The sequence below is a fragment of the Ammospiza caudacuta genome, chromosome 1 (assembly GCF_027887145.1).
Source record: "Ammospiza caudacuta isolate bAmmCau1 chromosome 1, bAmmCau1.pri, whole genome shotgun sequence".
In the NCBI taxonomy this organism is placed as follows: domain Eukaryota; kingdom Metazoa; phylum Chordata; class Aves; order Passeriformes; family Passerellidae; genus Ammospiza; species Ammospiza caudacuta.
Genome location: NC_080593.1, coordinates 47,129,112 through 47,147,657, shown reverse-complemented (window position 1 = coordinate 47,147,657; position 18,546 = coordinate 47,129,112). Strand labels below are relative to the sequence as shown.

Sequence of the window (18,546 nt, the reverse complement as noted above, 5' to 3'; positions counted from 1 at the left end):
GAAAAAATTAAATTACTTGTGGGTAGGGAATTACAAAGCACTATTAAAATTATATAAAACTTTCTCATGGTTTTTCTCTGGTGTTTTCTGCAACATGTCAGAAGATTAATTTGTTTACTGTCCACAAATGCAACAAAAACCACAATTACTTGGAACAAGGAACATTCAGTACAGCAACACTCCATATCCCTCTGTGCCACGACTGTTTTTCCACAGCATCTACTGGTGACTGCCACTGCTGAGAATGATTCTGAAAGCTCAAGATGTCCTGCCTGAGCTCAGAGAGCCAGGCTCATTGTTGGCAGTGGAGGAGAAAACCGATGTAATCTCCTAAGAACAGACCAAAGAGAGACTTCAAGCAACAGTGGGCTACAGTGCACCCTGTGGCACTAAAGGCAAAACTCTTGCTTCTAAATCAGTATTAAACTCATGACACCGCTCCTGACTTTTAAATGTTATCAATGTAAGAAGAAGCAGGTTAACAAGATTAACCACAGAAGTGTTGCCACATGCTGAACTACATGACTGCATCCTTCCACGCATGCATAAAAATCCACACAAGGGTTTACACTGAAGCCCACCAGTGATGAGACAGCCAAGCAGCTGCCTGTTACTGCAGATAAAATGCTTATCACATCACAGCCTGGCCCACCAGCATATTCAAGTAAGAAGGTGAGTGATTCATTTGGACTACTTCCATTTCTGGGACATATCTTAGTCCTCCGTTATTTGTCCGAGTTGCTCCCACTACACTTCCCTTTTCTGAGTAACTATTAAAGTAGTCGGAATAGCAGGACAAATCTCTCCTCCTGGGCATCACAAGAGTTTAGGATGTGTCAGATAAATGTATCAAAGAGGAGATTATTCCTGAACACTAAAAACCCATTGGAAATATATATGACAGCCCCTAGGCAGTCTGACACTAGAATCCCTCATCTGGGGCTGTTAGACAAACAGCTCATATTTTACTCAGAGTGAAAAAATCACACACATTATGGTTCTCTGACACTCTTTAATCTTAACACAGCTGCAAGCTTCTTTCAGCAGGGAAACCTTCTGGGTGAATGTGACCTTTGGATAAATCCTTCCATGTTCTCTGTCATGGTATTTATTGTTACAGTCAGGCTAATGATTCACTTTGTGAACAGCCCTGGGAGGGACCTTTTTTCCAGCAGCCCACAGACCTGTAAACATGTTCCTCCATCACTGTCACACCTGTACTACAACAGGGGAAAACAAAGGGTCAACCAAAAAAAAAAAGGAATATATATTCTTTTGCACTTTCATTTGGATTACTGCACAGAAAGACAGCATTCATATTTACAAGATATATAAAAGAGCACTAAAAATTTTTAACATTGAGGCAACTGTCTTCAGGTAAACTCTGTAAGAAGTTAAAATTGCCAGAAACACTAGCTACCTGAACATAATGCGTTTTCCTAGGATAAGTAAGGCGTCACTTTTCCATTCAAAGCAGACAGTGGACACTACAGGAGAGGAACACAACGCCAATACAAGTCTTGAAAATCAATCCCTATGTCTGCCAGTTTTCAGATATACAACTAACCTTAAGATAAAACAGGTTTTCTTGCAGCTGACACTCAATATTAAAAATTTGTTTATGTTCCTACTGCACATAAGCACAGTAATCCTCTCTTGGTCATTTCACACTCAGCTCATAAGAAATCCTTTTGCTGAGCCACCAAGAAGCCTGAATTGAGTCTGAACATGTAATTTGATGGGCTCCAAACTGCCCAGGAAGGGAGGTGGCAAAAGCTGCTGGATAAATTACTTTGCTGGATCTAACTGTTGAGTAGGTTATTGGGCTACTTCATGAAATACCATCCTGTCTAGAACCCCGAGACATGAGCTAGGTCCACTCTCGCCACCAACAAAAATGAATCAAAGACTTGGTTCATGTCAATCTGGATGAATTTCTCACATCTGAATGGAAAGCAGACTTAAGCACTTTATTAGTACCTTAAGCCTGAAAATGAAGGATGCTGCCAGCCACAAGTCAGCATCTGCAAGAGATTAATTTCTGCGTTCAGATCTTTAGCAATGCATAAAATTCAGGCAACAGTTAGGAGCAGGCAAAAATACATATGTTGTGCATGTAGGAGTGATAGTCACGTAATAAGTTGGTTTATGAGATCAGTCTCTGATCTCTGACTTTCCTGGCTCAAACTCTCAGGCATCTGATGTTTTCAAATTCTATAACTTTTAACACAAAAGCATAAGTAGTGGTGACCTGGAATGAGTCCAGGTGCATTTTCACGCTTCTCAGGAAGGAGTAGTTCATGTCACAAAAGTCATCATTTGTTTGCAGTAATTCAGAGACAGTCAAGGACTGGATAGCCACAGGGATGATTCTGTGGACTTCAGCAAGCTGCCCTGAGCTGGAAACATAACAGTGAGAGACCACAAGAAACTTCTGTTGCTCTTGTTCATACTGCATCCACACAACAGTCTACTAACCCAACACACAAAACTCCCTCCCTCAGGCTGCCAATCCAGCATTCTCATGCACTCCACATAACTCCAACTGTATGTCAAAGGGGCATTTCCACAAATAAAAGGCTCCTAAAAGCATTACTGCAATACCAGTTTTCCTAAAGCACTGTAAAAAACATTAGAAAAAACTTTGGAATCTTTCAGAAAGACAAAGAAGTTCTTATCGTTGAAACAAGTTGCTATTGGATGTCTAAACCATGCAACCTTCTGCTTTCAGTCACCATCCAGATTTAGTAGGTCTTAAGAGAAAAATCAGGCCTAGTTTTCCCCCCAGTCAATATTGGTCCTCAAGTCAATAAATCTTAATATTGACCACAACATAGAAACCAGTAAATGTTTAATATCTTCTTCTGGGTTTTAATTATAAACACTGAGAAAATTTATCAAGTCTTGACTTCTTAGTCATATGGAAAAGCTTTTAGACATTCTGCACGGACCACTGTCGATCATTCCCATCACAGTTATGGAACTAAAACATATTTCACCAACAATTCTCTGAGCACTTACATTTTAAACTCTGGCATGGCTTTGAATGTACCCCCATCTGTTGCAAGGACAGTGAAGAAAATAAATAGCATCTTTTTACGTTATTACTTCCAGTGCCACAGTCAAATATCCTCCACCCATATAAAATTATAATTTCTATAGATGGAGAAAGTTGACAAAAATCCCTGTGGTATTCTATAACTAAAAGGTGTTCCTTTATCATTTGTAAAGAAATATGAACAGCACTGAGAGACAAAGAGAAATAAAGGATGCAGGTAAAGAAAATTCTTGGGGCTACAGTGCACAGTTTGCATGCAACTGATAAAAAGAACCATGCAGTGTGAATTCCTTGCCTCAAAAGCCAGATGGGAATCCTGGCGAGGGATATCACTGGCTACCACATAATACGGACTATGGCTATGGAATAGATTATGTCAAGGCAGCAGTCTAGACATCTTGGGAGAAAGCACGGGCTCATGAGAGTACACTCTGCCAGAGAAATTTGTTCCTTTGGTGTCTCTCTGCCACTATGTTTGGTGTGATCTCACCCAGCTGTGCATAGTACACAGCTCACAGATGCCTGTTAGTGGCGTTCTGCATCTGTAGGGTATCGGTGGATACCACTTTGAAATGACTGTAGAGATCAAACTAAGCACAGAGACAAATGATCTGGAAATCAGAGCAGGTGAGTGAAAGGAGAGATGGAATACGAACCAAATATCCCTTACAAATGGGCTGAAATGCCTGCATAGTGTATTTTGATTTTGGGCTAGTGGATATTTTGAAGTCAGATCTTTACTGCTAATGGTAACATGAAGATTTGGGCCTTCTGTAAAGTGAGGAACTGTGATGCAAATAGTGGGAACTACATTTTTCAAATGTTGACAAAACACAGCCTAATTAACTTACAGAACCTGAGATCATATTAACAAGTTCAATGGCAGATAAAATGGGCACTTTTTTGTGGGATCTGTTCAAGTTCTTCTCTGATTACCAAACAACATTCAACCCTTTCTAGTGATATATTGGTGATCTTTATACTGTCAGCAAATAGTCTTTGCCTTCAGACACAAGGCCAGGAAGGGTATTCCTTCATGCCAACCAGTCCATAAGATATTTTTGACAATGTTTTCTATAACCACAGCAAATCCTAAAATTACTGAAAGTTTACATCATCCTTTGAGGACAACAAGGATATCTATAATCTATTTCATCACCTTGCCATACTCCAAGGAGTATGGAAATTCTTTTTCATGAACAATGGGATGAAAAATTAACACAACAGAGAAAAACCATGTAGACAGACTGATGAGCAGAACAACAAAAATGGGTTTTCAAACCTCAGCCAAATCTTTGATATCTGAACACAAAGTTCAGTGGGGGTTTTCTTGCATATTGTCTCTTCCTGCTCCAATTGCAAGTCTTTTATAGCCCAAGCCTCAATTCATTACTAGATTTTGACTTATTTTAAGGTTCTTACTTGCCAAAGACACATTGCTAAATGGAATATTAATGAGGTTGTCATCTCTACTGGGCCTTAAAGGAGCAGAGAAGATTTAGTGTATTAAAAAAACTAGCAATGCTTTTTTCTGAAAGTTTGAGAATTTTTGCTTTGACAATAATAAGACAATACACTTTTTGTGCATATGAAACCTCTTAAATCCCATCAGAAGGACTTGAGCTTGAGGCCAGGAAGCAGGCATTTTCACATTTTAATCTCAACTCTGCTCTTGGCTTCCTGCACAGCAAAGAAGTCTTTCTTCATTTCAACAACTTCAAACCAGGGTACAGTGAGAATTAAATGTTTACACTGTGATTTGAAAATGTAAAGTGCTAAGAAGGAGCACTTAGGAAATGAACTTTGTTATCTTTTTCTTCGCTGCCATGGTATCCACCATTCTCAACAAGTTCTTACTTCATGTACTCATAGACTACATAACCTTAAGCACTCACTCTCCGTAAACTACATACCTCATTTGAGAGCTGATGTACAAAAATCAGCTGTCTGAATACCTTAACACTTACAACAGCTTCCTCTGGAGTTATCATAAGAGAAATTACTTGTTATTAATTTTCACATACTAGATTTATTTTAGCTTTCATGTTTCAGAAATATTATGCAAACAGAATGTTAGTTGTAGGAATACCCCAGAATGCAAGAAAACATATGGCTCCAACTCCCTTCAGTATTCCCAGCACATTCACGAACAATTTTAATTTCAACTGGCTTAAGTGGAGAAGTCAGAGAGAGACTTTAACACTCTCATCCTCTGCCTATCATGATGAAGAGGTGAACTCACAGCACCGGCTCTCATATATGCACATCCCTCTATTTTGGGTTAAAATATAACCCTGCTGCTCCCTTTGGGTGAGGAAGGTACTCGTCACAGTGTATTTTGGATGCAGTGGCATTTTAGTTCTACCCCTGCTCCAGGATGACACTGGCAAAGTCTGTGTCTGCTCTGAAGAATCCACCACAGAGAGTTAATTATGGGAGCACAGCCACACGTGTGTTTGCAATGGGTATCTCAATAGTTTAACAGTGGGTGAACCCAACACATACACCCATACATTACCTAAGATTAGGGACTGTAGTGGGAAACTTTTAAGATGGATAAATTCACAGAAGTACCTGTGAAACATTCTTGCCTGCTCCCACTGAGTCTGCTCTTTGCTTTGGTGCTGCAATGCCTGAGGGTACAATAATCCTTAGGTGCTAAAACTTGCCATGGGGGGGTCAGGACCTTTTGTTGTCATGTCCCAAGTCCTCACCAGAACTTGCCCTGCCACATATGTAGGACCTGTTTGCTCACAGTTAATCAAGGACTGCATCTCACTGCTGGCGCCTGGTGCTCAATCTGCTCTTGATCTCAGAGCTTTGCTGCCAGGGTGCAAACATTTTGCAGGTTGAAAAGCAAAGGGAGAGGACCCCAAAATGGATTGTACTGTGTTTGTTTGAGGCACTGTGTAAATCACAAGTCCTGCAAAGTGATGATTCCTTCATGTGCTGTGAAGAACAACAGAAAAATGAGGCTTGAATAATTAGAAGATAATTGCTTTACACACTAGTGGTTTGTACACTTGAGAGAGCAAATGTGGAGTATGGGATCTTCACACACCTCTCAGTACAGCAAGCCCTTAAGGGGACAGACAGGAAAGAAGGAGATTTGCCCATACCCCGGATTGCTGCTTTATACCAGAGACAGCTACTTAAAAGCTGACATTATGCAGAGGTCCACAGAGATCTCAAAGCCTGGGAACATCCCAGATTTTTTGGATGCCCTGTGAGATTGAGAAAACAAGACAGCAAAACTGAAATAAAAATCTGCAACTATTAAAAACACCCACAAGAAAGCTTTTAGTTAAATCTAACCCATAAAATGTTTCTAGAATGGACCCCTCATGTGCAGCAAGTCAGCTCTCCAAAATACAGGGAGAGCAAGCTTGATAAGCTCCTTGGAGCTGTCAAAACCTTCCTAAGGCAAGCTTTCTACAGAATTTTTTTTGTAGTGGTCACAGCTCACGTCCTGCTTTGTCTGGTTATCCTGCCAGAAACATAAATGAACTCATAAGAATAACAGGAGGATTAGGTTAAGCTTATTTTTAAAATATTTCCCACAAATTCATCTCATTTGCCTGCTTACAAACACCCTTGCTCATCTTTGATCTGTGTCTAATTAGGCAGGATATACTGCAGGTGGCTTAAAATAGGAACTGAAATATAGCAGCTTTGCAGTTATGCATGCTAAAGGAAAGGTAATTAAAATGTCACGTTATGGAGATGTAAACTGATCATCTCAGGGTCTGAAAGGATTTCTCCCACATTTATGACATGGTACAGTTGGCCAGCCACCATATGGGTGGGTTTCTTCTTCCTTGCAACACTTACTGACCTCTCCTTAAGGCAGAATGTGAGATCTGATGGGTTGGTTTCTTGAATTATTTATGTACAGAAATAGACATATTGCCATCAGCTAAGCATCTCTGCATTTTATTTACAGTCAATACTGCAATAAAGCTTAAAACATAAAAAGCTAAAATTAAAACAAATTTTCAAAGAAAGCCCTGCTGAGAACTTGTTGTAGAGGTTAATTAAAATGAGATTGAACAGAGATCTTGGATTTTGCAGTAGCAGTAGTTAAAAATCTGTGGTACCTGATAGAGACGTGGTGGTTTCCCCTGATGATGCTTAAAACTTTTCCAAATAGCATCTCTCCAAAAATAGGATTTCTTTTTGCAGCTAAAAAGAAATACTGCAGAGTAGCAGGTATTTTTTCTTTGGCAATGGATTAAGTTGTACCAACTGGCAGGCGGTATCTTTTTAAAATATTTCTACAAGGGAGGCTATCCCTCTGCGTTTCTACCAGTTCCTCTCCACACCTTCTCTCCTCTTTTTAAGAATTGTGCATTTTATTATAATACTGAAACATCAGTGGTGGTTTCCAGAATAGAAAAGGGCTCTTTCAAAAACCATTTATAGTGTCTGCAATAAGGATGTGCTTGTATTTCACCATGGCAGTCCTACAGCATGTTCATGCTCACTGTGAAATAGTGGCATTTGAATACTGTAGCTGCAATATTTATGATGTTGAACTCTAGATTAAAGAAATTATTCCTAGAGCATGTTTTAAAGCCTATCCAACAAACTTTGAAAAATGTGAGAGACAACTGACCTATCATTGCAGGTTTTTTTCTACAAGTTCCTTACAGAAAAGAAAAAGAACCACAAGTGAATTCTAGTCAGCAAAACACAGAACAAACCTCTCAGTTGCCTGTGTCCAGACAAATTAGGTTTTTTGCCTTGGAAAATCACCCTTTTGTTTTGCCCTAGGAAAAAAGAGACCAGCAAACAGGATATGGGTGTCCAGATTTGAATGTGTTTTCTTTTGCCTACCCCAGTAAAGAATGCTAATGAAACAACTAGCTGAAGCTTTCTGAAATTATCTGTGGTACAGAAAATGGTGGGAAGACAAAACAAGGATTACTAACTGATGCAAAGATTACTGTAATACAGCTTCCTGGGACAGGAAAATTCATAATGATGAAAAATTGTCACTCAAATACAGCAAAATTCCCATTGACTTCAATAAATCAGAATTGTACCTCATGACATCGAGGCACTGTAGAAAATAAAAACAACACCAAACTACCAAACCTCTATTAAAAGTAATCCAGGAACAACAAGCTCTAAGAATGCAGTCCATATTGACAAATGATAAGGGTATTGGGCACACCCTGCTTTTCTGTTAGATGTCTCCCCACCTCCTCCCTACTCCATAGTGCCTACCATCCTTCAGGATTATTTCTGTCTCAGTCAAACTGACCTTACAGTTCCACATGCAGAGTCTCACATCTGTCAGACAATGGACAATGAGCAAGACAGCAATCAGTTATGAAACACCTGACTTGAATTTCATTTAGCCTGGTAATAAACCAGAAAGAAATGAAGTTTTACTAGGCAGAAGAAGGTTTTCATCATAATTCTCTATATACCTCCATTCATTATAATGACAAAGGAAGTTCTTTCCTGGAAAAGTGAGAAATGAAGCCTCATAATGCACTTGCAAGGAGTAGGAAATAACATTTCATTCAGTGTAAAAGGACAGGTAGGGTTGTGATCATGTAATTACGTAAGCAAAACAAATACATTCCAGAAATGCCATCCTTTGAAGGAAAGGAAACTTGTAGGGGTTTAATCACATAGTAGTATGCTGCTTCATCTGGTTTTCCTGTAACAGATCTCTCCTTGTTTAAAAAAAAATTAACTTTCCATATAGGGAAGTACAAGGGGAAGCATGCTCTCCTTGGCTGGAAGCAAGCTATGGACAGTCCCAGGTGAATGGTGTCTATCCAACACCACTGTTTTGTCATTTTGGAGCCCTCTCCACCTTAATCCCTTCCCCCCACTGAATCCCAATACCTCAACAGGAAAGGAGACATCTGTGAATCGTCTGGCACTGCTTCAATGTTTTACAGCTGTAATAACCACTGATACAAAGAGAAGAATGTTTTCTAGCCCCAAACTCCTGAGGTACTTTTCTAAACAGACACAAGTGGATGGGACTTGGTTACATGAAAAATACCCCACTAGGGTCAGGGGTGTGGGGAAAGATGAAGAGGAATCATGATCTGCAGATAATTGAGCTCAGCTTGGCTTTAGATTTATCTTTTCTGACCACTCAACCCATTTGTCCAAATCCAAACTTCTAATCTTTGAATCTAAACAGTATTTTTCAGGCAGCTTGAACTCACTCACTCTAGGCTATATCAGATGAAAAATACTTCAAGGAAGGGGCTTAAGAGAGTGGTGATTTTACATCTATGCAGTAGTTTTGCAGTACTCCTTACCATTAGCATATAGACAGGACAGTTTGATGCTTGCTCCTAGAAATCCCAAAATGCACTGGACACAACAAAGTCCATTTTCTCTCACTGTTGGCACTGTCAGTCACCAACAATCTAAGTCATGGTGCCTCTTACCTGTTTTTCAAGCAGCTCATCACAGTCTTACACAAAATGCACAAGTTGGCATTGAGTGGTTTGGGGGATAATGTCAATTCATATAGAGGCATAAAGGAAAGGCAGTAAGCAGCCCAGACAGATAGGTGTGAAGAACTGATTCCCAAGCACCAGAGCTCTTGCAAAGGTTGGGGACACACTGGCTCTCCCAGTGCCTATGCACCTACTACCAGATTGCTGTGCAGCCCTTTGAAAGGACCTCAAGAGGCTGGAAAGATGGGCAGAGAGGAAGTGTCTCAAGTTCAACAAAGGCAAATGCAGGGTCCTGTGCCTGGAGAGGAACAACCCCATACACCAGCACAGGCTGGGGGCCAAACTGCAGGGAAGCAGCTCTGCAAAGAAGGACGTGGCAGTTTGCCCTTGTGGCCAGTGGTGTCCTGAGGTGCATCAGGAAAAACATTGCCAGCAGGTCAAGGGAGGTGATCCTGTCTTCTGCTCAGCCCTGGTGAGGCCACATCTGGAGTGCTGTGTCCACCTCTGGGCTCCTGGGTACAAGGGAGATATGGAGCTCCTGGAGCAGGTCCAGGGAGGGCAACAAGGACTGGGGAACTGGAGTGTCTTTCTTATGAGGGAGTTGGGCCTGTTCAGCCTTGAGACAACTGAAAGGGACCCTCTCTAATGTGTATAAATATCTAAAAGTGGGGTGCCAAGAGGATGTTTCCAGGCTCTTCTTGGTGGTGCAAGTCAATAAGAAAAGAGGCAGTTGGCAGAAACTGATGGACAGGAAGTTCCACCTGAACATGAGGAAGAATTTCTCTGCTGTGCAGGTGACTCAGCACTGGAACAGATTGCCGAGAGAGGCTACAGAGTCTGTCTCACTGGACATATTCAAGAACCCTCTGGACACAACTTTGTGCCATGTACACTAGGATGATCCCTCTGGAGCAGGGAGGTTGGTCCAGATGACCCCCCTCTTGTCCCCTCCAACCTTACTCATTTTTTGATTTTGTGATTCATAGAAAACTCACATCCTCATGCAGATTTCCTTAAAAATAAAAAAAAGAAACAGTAATTGTTTCAAATATGTTTAAATTCCTTTCTAACCAGAAGTTCCCTGGGCCATGCAGCTGCTCTATGACAATTTGCCCAAGAAGCTGAATAAATTGTTTCATCCTGAGCTCCTCTCTGTTGTGGTTACACTGCTGCTAGTACCCAGACTCAGGGCCAGCTTCAGGCAGATAGTCTGACAGGCACAGAAACATCCATTCCTCTGCACAAGGGCCAGCAGAAGCAAGAGCCAACCCCTGCTCTGTGCCAGGTCTGTAAGAGGACCAGTCACAGTTTCATGCCATCAGTCCCTTTCTTGAGCCAACACAACTGGCTTTGTCTTAAAAGGGGGACACAGGCCAGCTCTGCCCTGGTGTGGGTGGAAAGACATATGTGGAGGCTGGTTCAGGAGCAGGAGCCAGGACAGGAGTCACCCTGGTGAGCACTAAGAGCTACAGCTGCCCTGCATTTACACCACAGAGGAGCCAGAGCAACTGCTGTGCCCTAATCCATAGCCAGAATCTTTTCAATTTGCATCTTGGCAGTAAACTGAGGGTTTCAGAGATCTCATCTCCATCCACTCCTTAAACTCTTGAAACAGGATTTTCTTAAGTCATTCTTTAGCATACCTTCCTTTTGTACCATCCTGTTGAGTGAACATAGGGGCACAACCACATGAATTTTACAGCTGTAGGACATTATTGTTAACAGGGAAAAAGACCTTCAAACCTTTTGCTTCAAAGCCACAAACCTTTGGTCCCCATCTTTCACACAGTTTGTAAATATCTTTGCAATGCTCACATGTTCTCTGCAGCCATTTCATGGCATCATTGCCAATCTTAATAACAGAGATCTAACAGGCTACACAATGTTGCAAATTATGCCTCAACTCTAAGCAGTAATATTTTCTCTAATCAAGTGGAAATTTTTAGAAAAACTGCAAGACTGCAGCAGTTAACTGAATGAAGTTAATAGATTAACTGAGACAGAAACTCATTAACTGATTAACCCAGAACTATAGATGAAGTAATATCACCACATCACAAAGAACATTTAAGTAAAGACTTGCAATAAAGTAGATTTGCAATTTTTGAATGCATGTGATTAACAGATTCAAACAAATGATGCTATTAGTATGTTGGTTATTGCTTGCCCTAAAATACTGATGATTAAAGTGTTTAAGAGAAAAACACATCCTAGGACAATTACAAAAGAGAAAAAGAGTAAGCAATTATTCAGAGTGCTATTGTCTGCTGAAATATAATAATAACAATAGCAAAAATACATATTAATAATGGGAAGAGTAATAATCATAAAAATACTTCTCTTAAGAGTTTCGACACAAATTTTCCAATGTGAAATAGAGAAATCTACTGCACAGCAAAACCAAGATACTGAATTTTTCAAAAGTTGTGGCAGTAGTGAGAGACTCAAGCACTGTCTAACTAGTCATTTATGAGCTCAGCTGCTGTGTAGGTGTGTTAGAGATGGGTGATACACTGATATCATGTCGATGTCATGTTCCAAATGTGTTGATGCAACTGCTTAAAAGACCCCACCAAGCTACTAGAAAGCCATGGATGCCAATGAAGGCAGGTGTTCAGGGAATGTGAGGCCTGTGTCTTCCTCTGCAGTGTCTCCTGCAGCCACATATCTCCCTGCATAAAGCAGCATTGCTGTGGCTCCCTCACTGCAGCCCCTAGACTTGTGGTAGGGGCTGCGTGCTCCTCTCAAGGAGGCTCCTGAGAGGGGTCAGTCATGACCAAGCACAGCAGGCATGGGGTCACACTGGTGACCAGCCCTGCATGACCACATTGCTCCCTGGCCTCACCTGCTGGAGTCACCGGCAGGCCCCTGCTACAGCACAGCTCAAAGATGCACAATGAGATCAGCCATAGGGTAGGGTTTGGTGAGAACAGAAAGTCCCCTTCTTCTTTTTCAAGCTCCCCAAGATCCCCAAATCCTCATCCATGAGCTTAAATGGTACCATAATATTTCCCAATAATATGATAGAGCTTCTTCTGTTAACAACAACACAAGATATTGAGATAGTATCACCTATTTTTAGTTCTGCTTATACCCAAGAGCAGTTTCAGGAGTTTGAGTAACAGCTTTATTGCATACATGGTTTAAATATCTTCCTTACAATTTGATACTGAGTAACCTTGGTAACTTTCTTTTAACTTTTTTTTTTTTTAAGGACCACTCTAGGATGATTAGTCATAATGAAGTACCAAAATAGACTAGTGGCATGGTGATGACACTAACTGTTAATCTCTTCTTCACACAGGATTTACCAAAGTCTCCTAGAAATTCAAAATAGTTTCCCTGCTTAATGAACTTGCCTCCAAAAAGTTGAACCCAAAGGGTTATTTTTAGAGTATTACACATGAGTACTGAACAACTAGAGATGCATTAAAGACAAACAAAAATACCAGCCCCAAATTAAACAAAGCAAACCACAATTAAAAAAACATAAAATGTGTTTAGTTACAAAACAAAGAACTTAAAAAGTGGTGTAAAATTTTGTTAGTCGGCAGTCAGAACTATTTCAAAATCCTTTCTCACATGCTTACATTTTACTTTCTTCTGCCATACGCTTTGCAGGGAAACACAAGTCACCAAAGTCACAAAAAAAGTGTTAAGGGCAAGGTGCAAAACCTAAGGCATCAAGATCTCTCAAGGTCAAGCACAGGAATCAACATGCAGCTAGATCTCTACTCTCTAAAACATGAGCTATATCCTTTTCACTTAACAGTCATGACAATCACACTGTATGTTTTTTGGATGGCTAACAAAAGGAGAAACTACAGCTGTACAAAGAATGAGACTTAAATGAATTTGAGATATCTTCACACAAATCTCCTCAGTAACACAATGTCAAACAAAAGTTTGCAATGCATTGTTCGCTGCCTTTTTTGGTATTTGGAGAAAACACACCCTAATTCCTAATGTTCCTGCTGAGTTTATTTCTATTTCTGAGAATTTTTATTAATAGCAGGTCACTACTGGAGCAGCAAAATGAAAATGAAGCAATGTCAGTAATACAGGCAAAAAGGACAAAGAAAGGTTAACTCTTGAAAATATAGTATTTCAAAAGGAAAAATTCCATAATTATGTTGGAGGGTAAAAACTGAGAAGCTATTCAATTAAAAGAGGATATTGGGAGAAAAAAAAAAGAATCTAACCCTATCATTCCGCCTCCTCCCTTTTCTTACAGCTAAGAGCCTGCTCAGAGCTAAAAAAGCAGAATTTTAAAAATTTTAGTTGAACTTACCCTGAAATTAGAGAACATTGGCTACATATGCTTTTCCAAAAAATCCCTCAGTTAAAAGCTATGTTAATTCGAATTTCTTTCAATGGAAATCTAAATCTTCTGCAAAAGCACATCACCAGTAATGAGTTATTTGAACAGAATTAATGAAAAATGCAAATCTTTCTTGAATGTGTGTCCCAAAATCATTACCTTCTTGTGGACACTTCCTGGTACAAAAAATGGCCATGGTCATTGACAAAATTACTTGCTACAGCTTTATCAGTATGTGTTGGAAGCTGAGCATTTTAACAGCTAGCAACATCGAAATGGAAACAACAGCTACTTCTGACAAAATATTATGGACATTTCAATGTAACATTTCCTGAGGGAAAAATACTCTTTTCTACAAAAGAACACAAATTAAGTACTTCCTTGATTTTATTGCCTTTCCAGGACAAACATTAGATATCATTTTAAAGGAACAGAAAAGCTCTATGGTAATTCTTGAGTGCAAGCATGTAGAATTTTTTTGACTGTTGTAGCCAAAATATAAATCACTTTCTGCTCTGGTGTCAGGAAGTGTATTGCACTAAATTAATCATGAGCTACTTTAAAATAGGAACAAAAAATCCACTGCAAAATTAAACAAATCTCTCTGCACCTGTTTTCCATTTGCATTGTCACCACTTACCTTTAAAGGACAATGGAAGTGAGATGGGAATGTTGCTGAAATGCATTCAACAGAACCTGTGTGTGTGTTAGCTTCTCTAGTTCTCTCTGTTGTGCCTTCAGCCATTGGAAAAGATAAAGTATCATAACCTACATACAATATAATCTTTACTCTTTGCCAGGCTCCTAGCACAGGATACACCATAGCAAAATAAGTGCAGAGGCATACAGACTACAAGCCAAGCTGTATGTCTTCTTCTAGCATTTCCCAGTCTCAGATGTATTCTGCTGGATTAGATAAACGTCTTTCTGTCTCATTATAAAAAAAGAGGAAAGGCAATTCATAAGGGAAATCGAGTCATTCTAGAAAGCTTTTCCTAATAAATCAAATAGTGAATGCGACCAAGTGGGGAAAGCTGGGAGCACAGAGATCAGGCAGCTTCATCCACAACCATACAACTGTGACTCAGCTTGCTCTTACATTTTATGTCAGGCAATCCAAAGACTAGACAATTGTATTTACTGAGTGAGGGGAAAATAAACTCATGCTAATTAAAGAACAGAAAATATGTCTTTGTGGCTTAGACTTCAACCATTTTAAAGATTAAAAAAATCTATAATAATTCACTCAGACAAGGATTCTAGATCCTCATCTGTCTTTCTTTTCTCCCAGGGCAGGACAGGCCATGCATGGAATTTTTTGTTAACAGTCCCCTTTCAAACTCTCAACCCACAAACCACACCATCCAAGAGGCATTAGACATATTTAATATCCTTGCTTTAATAAAGTAATTTTCAAAATGTTTCTGGGAAGACACACTTCTGTGGACCACAAGCAATAGCAATTGAAGTCAGCCTCAATTTTACAACTGAGTTTGAAATCAGAGAGAATTTACAAAAATGTTTTGAAGTCTCTTCCCCCTCTTCCTTCAGTCTCCAAAAGTACATTTTCTCTAGGTTATCACATGCTTGCCTTCCTTTCTCACTGTTGGCTGCTCAGCTCTATTTGCTCAGGACCATGTTCTGGTTCTGGACTCAGAAAACCTCCCATAATATAAGCTTTATATTAATTCTTGACAAACATATCTCAACATGTGTTCAAGTGCTACTGAAACTCCTACCTGGTTTTCCTCATCACGCAGTCACTTAGTACCTCCTTCCACAGCAAGCCACACTTACCGGTAAAAGGTGGTATAATCCACTGTTGAATGACAGCTCTGGAACTCCCAGGCTTTGAGCTTCTGGCATTCCCGATGAGCTCGGAGTTTCACCCTGACTGTCCCGTGGCACAGCTCGGGCAGGGGTTTCCTCTGCGGGCGGCTGCAGAACTCGTTGGACTCCACGCGCCAGGATTCCGCGAAGTCGTCCACATCAAACTTAAAATTCCCATCCCCTCCAATCAGGTCATCTCGCTTGTGCCCATTGTAATTGCCACACAAACCACAGAGTTTGCCTTTCAGATGAGGTGCAGCCATGACTTCCACAAAACTGTCTCCATCCCACGAGATTTCCAAGCCTGATAAAAAGGTAAGACAAAAAATTCACCAAAAAAAAGAAAAAAAAAAAAAAAGAGAGAGAGAGAAGAAGAAGAAATTGAGGATAACAAACTGCATCTTATGTTTGTGAAACGGTGTTAATGGGAACCTGAACAAACACATTGGCTTACTTCTGATAATGCTGTTAGATTTCTATATCCCAGTAAGTGCCTCTGGCTAGTGCAGTGTTTCTTAAATTACAGTCAATTACAATACATGCACGCCTATCTCTTCTTATTTTTGTTCTTTCTTGCTAATAAATGGGGTTATCCTAAAAAATATGGAGCCAAGGCAGGGCTCGTGCAAAATTCTGCAAATTGAATTTGCTGTGGTAAATTTCTAGCTGATTTTGCAGTGGGCCCAGAATTTCAACCATTGTTACCCATTGCACAGGTAGTGGTAATACAAATATGTTTGTGATCCATGAGACTCCAGCTATAACCTTATGGGAAACATCCTACTCTTGCCTACAAAGCTGACACTGCTTCTCATTGGGGTGAATACAACTGTTCCAATACAAGTTACCTTATTTTGGGGGAGTAAAAAGAGTTTAAAAGATTACAACAAAGATATATCAGATGGCAAAACTGTTGTAAGAAAGCATTCTGAATTGGATTCAAACTGTTCACTCAAAAGGCATTAATTACCGACAACTTTTTGTCTGCATAAGTTAGCAAAACTGAGAAATTATGGTAAACATCTAACCTTCATCTAGTGGCTGGGATGTAAGCCCTCTCCTACAATTTGCTTTACAGGAAGGTTTGGTACTTCTGGAACATCAAAATCAGAGTTACTTTTTGTGAGTGACACCGATTTTATCTGTCTGTACCCATCTAAAAGCTAGGTGTCTTGTTTAAGTCAGCTGTCTAGGCCCTTTGATGGAGTAAAATAGGCAGTGCTGGATCACAACAGGATTGTCTAATGCAGAGGAAATAAACTACTTTCTGAATGTCCTTCTGTTCCCTGAGATACTCTAGTGAGGCCAGAGATCAGGTGGAGACTAAATTTCTAGTTTTTACCTGAGTGACTGTAAATTAAATTGATTCCATTCTTTGAGGAGTAAATAGGCAGCTCATAAGGGAAAACATTTTGATATCATTTGGGATAAAAACAACACTAAGAAACATTGCTGCTTAACTTCTACCCAAAAATGCCCTTACTTGTAATTACTTCTACTGTCTCCTGAATCCTCCTATGTCACATCTGCAGGAACCCTGCATCTGAAGATCACAAATAATTTTGCTGATATTAACTTATTGTCATAAAATACCTGTGAGCAGCCATTAGTTAAGGACAGACACAGGATCCTGTTTTTCAACAGGATAATCCAGATTTTACCCTGTTCCCCCTGTTTAGCCAAGAATACCAAAGAGCATCATTCTGTGGTGCAGAACCAGGACTTCGCTCCAGCTTTCTTCATTTGCTGTGTGGGCTGGCTTAGCACCACCCTTTCCCCTGGTAAATCAGTGCTTGTCACTGTGTGATCCAAATCCTGCCCTGTCCTCATGCAAGTAATTAACACACCAATGACTCAGTTCAAAGTTGGAATCCTTCCTTCAGCAACACATCCCATTGTCTCCTATGACAATTCCTACCCGTGCTGCAGAGGAACAGGGTGAGGGTCAAGAGGAAATTATGGCTATAGAAGGGTGCCATCTTAACATCCTGCCCCAGTGCTTGTGTAGGTTACACCATGTCTCCAAGAGCTTTGGGAATGATTTACTAATCAAGGCTGTGAAGGTAATTCTGCATTACCTGTCACTGCAGTCTATTACACTGTTTTCTTACCACCATAGCTTAGCAATGGTAGCACAAAAGTATCCTGAGCTAACTATGCCTGAAATCAGTTTCAAATTACCTCATAAACCCAGCATGGATGGGGCCACTGTCTCCTCCTCCAAAGGCACTTTACACTCAGCCAACTGAGAAATTGTGCAAGACTACAACTGTTAATGAGGCCAGCACAGTGGCAAGGGGGAAAGCTGCCTTTTAAGCTGCTTCATACATTATCACTGCTGGACAAATTCAAAATCCAGCTGTCTTTGCTTCTGACAACACTGAACAAAACAAAACACAGCTTGATTTGCAGACACAAGATTAATACTGCCGTGCTGGCATTTAGAAAATACTTGCCATTAACTTATAAACCAAGATTTCTTCAGACTTGAGAATCACATAAACTTTCTCAAAGTTTAAAACATCAAGATCCAAATTCTCAGACAGTTCTTTTCAGAAAATAACTAAAGCTTTAAGGCTATGTTCAAGTTTTTCCCCCAGAGAAGCTCCCTCAGAAGCTCCCTACTTTAAACAAAGTCAGAAAAGACTGGCTAAGGATTCTGCCTCAAGTTTGCTTTTAAGACTATTTTTTTCTTAAGACAAAACTTACTGACCTTCAGTTAAAATACACTAATTGTGAAAGATCAACTTGAAAATTTTCCTGAACATTTATGTCCTCTTTCACTGAGTTACTTGTTACATGTTTTGTAGACCTGCAAAAGAAATGCAGGTATGCAGAAGAAAAATAACATGAAATTGTTGCTTCTCTTCTCAACATATAAAAATGCACATTTTTAAATCTAG

General features: G+C 40.0%; 1 protein-coding gene across 2 annotated transcripts in view; it reads right to left on the bottom strand.

The window, feature by feature from the left end:
- Positions 1 to 18,546, bottom strand: part of BMPER (BMP binding endothelial regulator) — a 148,925-nt gene that overhangs the window by 29,961 nt on the left and 100,418 nt on the right. For both annotated transcript variants that reach the window (XM_058810808.1, XM_058810803.1), the window contains exon 13: positions 15,611 to 15,947. In XM_058810808.1, the coding sequence (XP_058666791.1) occupies positions 15,611 to 15,947 (337 nt within the window). The remainder of the gene's footprint in view (positions 1 to 15,610; positions 15,948 to 18,546) is intronic.